This window comes from Caenorhabditis briggsae (genome assembly GCF_000004555.2).
Source record: "Caenorhabditis briggsae complete genome, chrIII, whole genome shotgun sequence".
Classification (NCBI taxonomy): Eukaryota; Metazoa; Nematoda; class Chromadorea; order Rhabditida; family Rhabditidae; genus Caenorhabditis; species Caenorhabditis briggsae.
Genome location: NC_013490.2, coordinates 7062210 through 7069067, shown reverse-complemented (window position 1 = coordinate 7069067; position 6858 = coordinate 7062210). Strand labels below are relative to the sequence as shown.

The following is a 6858-nucleotide window of genomic DNA, read 5'->3' as shown; positions in this document are numbered from 1 at the left end:
CTATATATTTTTTGGCTACTTTTTACTTTGATAACTTTTAAAAATTATATAAGTTTTTTTCTTTTTTAATTGAAAAAGTTCCCAATTTCTCACATTGAAATTTTTTTAACTGAAAAAGGGTGGGCCGGGAAAATTGTCGCTACGGCCCGGCCCGGCACGTTGCAAGCATGAGTTTTAGGTATATCTTCAACACTACAAAAACTCTGGGAAAATGATATCTCTATAGATATGCATCAATTGGTGCTAATGTTTGACCTTCACTGGGTTATCTCGGTGTGCTGCCCCACAGAGAACCAATTGAATACCCTCTCCACACACACACAAACGAAATCGTCCTCTCCCATCTCTCATTTGACCTTTTCATGGTAATAACCAATTCTCTTTTCTTCTCTTCTTTCTCATATTCGGAGTATGTCCCAAAGGTTTCCATATCCTTTTGAAACGACCTAGTTGAATGTGCCCTTGATGACGGAATTGGCAGGCGTGACCAGATATTTCAAATGTACATTTTCATAAATTCTTCTTCTTCTTCGTCGTCGTTTCTATTCTACCCACATCCTCCCCTATCATCATTTCTTTTCCCTCAGTTTCGCTCCCATCCTTAAAATTCTCATTCATCGTCGCCTCATCATAATTTTGTTTTGTCGGAGAAAGATTCTCCATTTCTCTTCCTTACAAATTTTTAAATTCGTTCTTCTTCTTTTCTCCAATAGTTTTTTTCAGATTCAATATGTTTGTAGTTATCAACACGGATCCGGGTACAACATTAAACGAATTGATGGCTTTTATGACTCAGAAGACGATCACTTTTTCTGTAACGGATAATCTATCGAAACTCTGCGATCGACCTGGTAAGTAGTTATTTTCTCGTTCCAGAGCATCATGAATTGTTCTAACCTACATATATTCATCCTTCTCGAAAAATGAGGACCAATTGTAATTGCGTGTGCGGGTGCCAATAGTTATGTGTGGGTCAAGGATAATTATAAGGACTTGTCGATGAGAAGAAAATAAGAAGTGACCGAATGAGAAGAGCACAACAGAATCTCATCACCTTCTGTGTTTGAGGACATTCAATTTATATGTGGGACTGACTAGAATCAGGGGTTTCTGGAGAAGTCAGCAACTTAATAAAAATTAAAGATAGGCTTCCAGATTAGAGAAATCCTTTTTTAAATCAGGAATGTACATTTTACAACTTTCTGTAGGTTCAATTCTATTTTGAGTCAGAATAAATTTAGATTAATTTCTAAAAAGTTTTATCAAGTGATACTAAATGGGAGTCCGACCAAAATTTTTTTACATCTAAATGCTTTTAAAGTTATGTTTTTTTCTAATATTATAGCAAAACAATTTAAAAAAGCCCGGAAAAAAGCCGTTGAAAGTTAGGATTTTGCTAAAAAAAAGGTTAGGAAAACGGACGAGGATTAGAATTCCCGCGCAATGAGAAACCTAGGCCAGGGCGACGAAACGCCTTTTGTTTTTTGTTGGTTTTTACGGTTTTTACGTCCCCAATATGAAAGCGGAAAAAAAACCGGAAAAATTGCCTAGTATTTTCGAAGACGATTTTCAGGAATTTCGGGGTTTTTATTGTTTTTTCGCGGCAATATTAGAAAAATACATAACTTTAATTCGATTTTAATAATACGTTTATGTCGGAGCCCCCCTTTAAAATACTTTTTCCAAACCGTTCACATTTTGTGTTGCAACCTAATTTTTACGGAATATATCTTTTTTTGGGGTCATTTTTTTCTTTTAACGAGGTACCCATATGTTTTTTTTGGAACCCATCAATTCCGTTTGGGACGTATTCTCCTGCTTTCCTATGGAACCAAACAAAAAAAAAGAAAACCTTCGAATGTTCGATATTTCAGATAAATGGAAGGAAATGGGAACCCAAACAGACGACGATTACGATAGCCTTCTTCCACACAAGAAATCAAAAATTTCGAATGGAGATACAGATTGCGTATCACCATGCTCATCAGCAACACCGTCTGAATCTATTGATTTAGGAATTTCAATCAAAACCAATGGAAATGGAAACAATAATTGGGATTTAGAGAATTCGACAGTTCTACGAGGTCTTATTAAAAATGAAAATGAAAAATCGAATCATTTGATGAAAGAAGAGCCAGAAGAAGATGCTTCGGTTGAAGACGTCATGAATTCTGAAATGATTCAGACACAATTGATGCAAGCTCTTTTTGCCAAAAGTCAAAACGGAGGAATCAATGGATTTGCTGCTTTGGAAGACAACGAAAGTCTAGATGGGAAATCATCAGCAGGAGTACTTTCTGATCTTCAAGAAGCCTTCCGAATGGACGGATCTCCTGTTTCGGCAATCCGATACAAACCCGCCTACGCATCAACGAAACGTGGTGTTTGTCATGTCTGTAATAGAGAAGTTTCATTGATTACAACTCATCGAAGGAGGCATGCAATTACTCATTTGGGTTTCAAAACGTTAGTTTCAAAAAGAAGAAATTCGGACTTTGAAATTGAGTATTTTCAGATTGAAATGCGCATTGTGCTATAAGTTTTTCAGTAGACAAGATTTGGCAACAGGTCATTTTAAGAAGGATCACCCAACTTCTGAATTTACGCCTTTTGTTGATACAATGTGAGTTTTACTTTTATAACGTCAGGTGGGCGGAGCATATTCATTCAAAGGAGCATGTATTTCCTTTTTTTCGAATTTTCGAAATCGATAAAATTTATCAAAAAATCGAAAAAATTAAGTTTTTGAATGTTATTTTTTTCGCGATTTTTAGAATTCTTGTGAAAAAAAATTAATTAAAAATATATATATAATTTATCGAAAAATCAAAATAATAGGCCAGAAGATAATTATGAAAATACATGCTTCTTTAAATGCGCATTTGAGATTTTCGTACCGAATCTAAGCTCTTCACACAGTCGAATTTTTAGCCGCCGCAACGAGCATTGAAATTATATCAGAGTAATAATTTCAAAAGTTAAATATTTATCAAAAATCATGTAAAATAGTTCTAAAATAATAAAAATTTCAGGTCATCAGAAGATGAAAAACAGCTTGTTTTGATGATGGGATTGTGTTTTCCTGATGAATCTGGTCCAAGAAAAAGAAAAGACGGCGAGAAGAATAAAGGCGAAGAGCAGCAAACCGTCGAATGAATCTCACCACTTTGAAATTCGAAAATATCCTATTTTGCTTTCATTTTTAGATTTCATGACTAGTTTTTAGATACTTATCATCACTATTATTTCATTTCCAGACAGATTTCTATATCATTCCAATTTTCCCAATTGTGATTTTCTTTAATTTTCTTTTCTTTCAATGAGAAAACCCGTTGAATCATATCGTTTGGCTATTTCCTACTGTGTTGTGTTTTCTAATTTATTTTAGACTCTTTTTAGCTGATTTCTTGTCCAACTTTTCAATTTATTTATTCCCCCGTTCTTCCAAATTTTGTGATATTTTTTCTGATGATTGCATGTGGTCATAATTCTTTTATTCCCTTTTTTCCTGTCTTGCTTTTTGGGTATTCTGGTGTAAATTCGAATGAATTTTGAAAAAAATCAAAGGAAAATTGAAAAATGCATTTATCAAAACCGGGGCTGCAAGGTTCATATATCAGGCAAAAGTGGGAAAAAATGGAACTGGGGAAATCTAGAAGAGACGAAATAGCACCAAGTAGCTGCGGGAAGAAGACAAAGGAACAATGAGAACAAAAATGAGCACGTATCGGGGGAGAGAAACATTTGGTTGTAAGAGATTCATAAAGCAAAAAGAAAAAGCAAGAGGAGCAGAGAAATAGCCAGAGTGATGATGGATCTATTGGATCGAGAGATCAATCAGGATGGATTGGAACAATGTTTGAGATCAGTGAATACTTCCGTGAAAAATGTGGATGAAGAATTGAGAAGAAGCATTTTATGACTGTGTGAGGTTACCATGGATACACAGCGATTCCAGAATACATTGCGATCCTGGAAATTGGAAATATGATTTTTTTCTATTTGTTTCGGATACACTTTATATATCATTTCAGCAATTCGGATAGAGTTACGAGTTGAGATAAAATGAAGTTACCGTGTTTCCTCTGTTAGATGCCCACCCCAGCCGTCGACTTTCAGCTCAATTATCTCGATTCCTGTACAAAATATCAGAAATTTGTCAACTGATGAAATATTGATTATTTTATGATGCATAATTTATCAGTTGGCAATTTGTTGATATTTTTCACAACAATCGAGATAATTGAGATCCAAGTCTATGGTGTAGATTGGCTTCTATTAGAGGAAATACGGTAAGCTGTGATATTCAGCGTTCGATCCGAACAATAATTAGAAGAAATCTCTAAATATTTTTTTAGTCTCAGAATGATTTTTTTTTATTTTGATAAACCGTCTTCTAAAAAAAAATAATAACAGAATGGAAAATTCTAAATCTTCAAACTTTGTAAAAGAATAATGTCATTTGATGTTTCGATTTGAATGTCTTGGAAATAGTTTAACATTAGTCAGATGTTAACTCAAACTAGTCAGATGTTGAAGTAGTCAGATGTTAACTCAAACTTAAACAATTTTTAATGCTTTTCAAACTCACATTTCCAATCAAAAACGGCTTCAGTGGATAAGAAATCTCGTTACCCATATACGAGTAAGAAACATACAAACAGCTCAAAATCCATGCGTGTAGCTCTTCCAACGAATGAATTAGATGACGTTCATCTGTAATTCTTTCATTCTAGCATTGCTCATGACATATATTCTATACCTGGTAACACGTCACGAACCAGCAAAAATATGAAAACAAGGTTGGCAGGATTAATAAATGCGATATCCTGCCATCCTTGCAGAAGAAGGGATCGATCCACTGATCGAAGCCACGTAACCAAATGGGCGGGATCAAAGTCAGAAACATCGCAATTTTTGGAGATGAAAATACCAAGACCACGAAGAAGTTCCGATGTTGAAGCCTGGATTATAGTCTTCTTTGTGCCTCTTTTCTAGAATGTTCTTGTTATAAAGAACCAGAGAAACCAATTGATGAAAACTTACCTCTGATATCACATTCTCCTGTTGGTCTCCAGGCGATAAATCGTCATTTGCATTGTCATCACGAATCGATCGAGGTCTAAACATTAATTTTAAACAAGATAAACAGAATTTTTAGGTTTTTGGAAAGTAGGCTCTGCCTCAATTGAATCCATCAATTACTTTTCCCTAAATGTTTTTTTGGTTCAAAAATGTCAAACTTGAGATTATTTTTTCAATTTTTGATGTGAGTGAAATTTGTATACCAAACTTTCGATCAAAATTGTTTTCCTTAAATTGAAATATTTATCTCGCAACCTATGTAGAATTATTTTCAGAAATATCAAACAACATTATAAATTTTATCTCAAAGCTTTTGACAGCTCGTTTGAATGGTTTCAGAAGATTATATTTAACATGACAGGGTGGCGCACAGTTACCCGGACCGGCAAAAAGGGCTATATCTGTAGAAATATAATAAGTATCTTGGAAGCACAAAAATTGGTAGAAACATAATTTTACATGTGGTTCAAAGCTACTGAAATTTTCAAACCGATTGCTCAAGTCTAGGTATTGTTATAGTTGTCCAAAGATGAACGACGTAATGTTTCCGTAGTGATTTTCGAGAGATGAAACATCTTTGAAAAGCGATAACTCAGCTCAAAATTGATAATTTGAAAATTGGCCATTTTTCTGATAAATTATTTGAGTGTTTCTACTCTTAATTTTAGACCAGTACAATTCTTTACTCGAATTTTATGCTAGGACATGCTTTACAATTAGTCTGGATAATATTGCGCCACTCTGTATGTCTTCAAAGTTTACCTTGGAACATGTTTCGGAGAACTAATAACACTGAGCTCATTAGCTGTCAAATTGTTGTTGTCCAAATCTTGTCTTGTGTTAATTTGAAGACCCCTTCTGAATTCTTCCCGAAGACTGTAATAGTTCGGGATTATAGTAGTCGTATCGGCTGGTCGAGGAACTCTGAAAGATTCGAATATGAAGAAAAATGAATCTTCCCTCAAAGTGCTTTTCGATAAACCCACTCTGAAATGAAAATTTTCAGAATAGATGAAATTCCAGGCAATTTCCTTTCTTCTTAGAGTCAACAAGACCTCCGAATTGATCTAATTATGAGACGAAACCTTGTTACAGTAACCACTTACGTTTTATAATTTTGATTTCTGTCCAGTGATATTGACAGTTTTCCATATTGACTGGAAGTAGTTGAAGTGCTGACATTCCTGGTAAACGAGACCAAACTGTCACTGGATTTGGAAGAAGTTGCTTCTGAAAATTTATCCACTGCCAGATCTGGAACCTTTTCATAATACTGAGTACCTGATGATGACCCAGATTTCGGCAAAGATCTTCTGCTCATCACAGGTTGAATATTCCGTTTACTCCAATTCCATCCTTGCATCAAAACGCTTTCTTTGCCATTTGATGAATTCCTTGATGAGCCAGTTGAGTCTCTTTGTGGTGCAAAAGTGGGTCCTCCATCTCCGGGTGAAAATAGATGATTGCACACGGACGTCGTCTGTGTGCGATGATGATGTGGCAATGGTGACGTCAAGTTTGCGCCCATTTTGATTCTGAATATGGTATTTGACTACCGTTAATAGTTTTTCTGGAGTTGGGGGTGTCTCAAGTTTCTAATATTATCCCTAGGGCGTGAAATTGTTAGTCCACAAATTTCGAAGCTGAAAACAATGCACAGGTAAAATGCGAACGGACCCGTTACGGACGCTCCGCGTTCGCGCGCGGTTGAAATAGGAACCGTATCCGGACCGTACGCGAACATTTCCAGCAAAACACATCACAGGGTACCGA

General features: G+C 35.4%; 2 protein-coding genes across 2 annotated transcripts; one reads left to right on the top strand and one right to left on the bottom strand.

The window, feature by feature from the left end:
* Positions 1-730: 730 nt before the first annotated feature.
* CBG18022 lies at positions 731-3156 on the top strand (the record flags this gene model as incomplete). Its single annotated transcript, XM_002642035.1, has 4 exons — positions 731-851; positions 1875-2466; positions 2516-2623; positions 3033-3156. The coding sequence occupies 4 exons, from the start codon at positions 731-733 to the stop codon at positions 3154-3156; spliced, it is 945 nt and encodes a 314-aa protein (XP_002642081.1).
* Positions 3157-3837: 681 nt separating this feature from the next.
* Cbr-cdka-1 lies at positions 3838-6613 on the bottom strand (the record flags this gene model as incomplete). The annotated part of the gene is made up of 7 exons (XM_002642036.2): positions 3838-3972; positions 4592-4716; positions 4763-4994; positions 5047-5122; positions 5848-6009; positions 6192-6315; positions 6367-6613. 7 exons carry the CDS (start codon positions 6611-6613, stop codon positions 3838-3840), a joined length of 1101 nt encoding a protein of 366 aa, XP_002642082.2.
* Between the last annotated feature and the right edge of the window lie 245 nt (positions 6614-6858).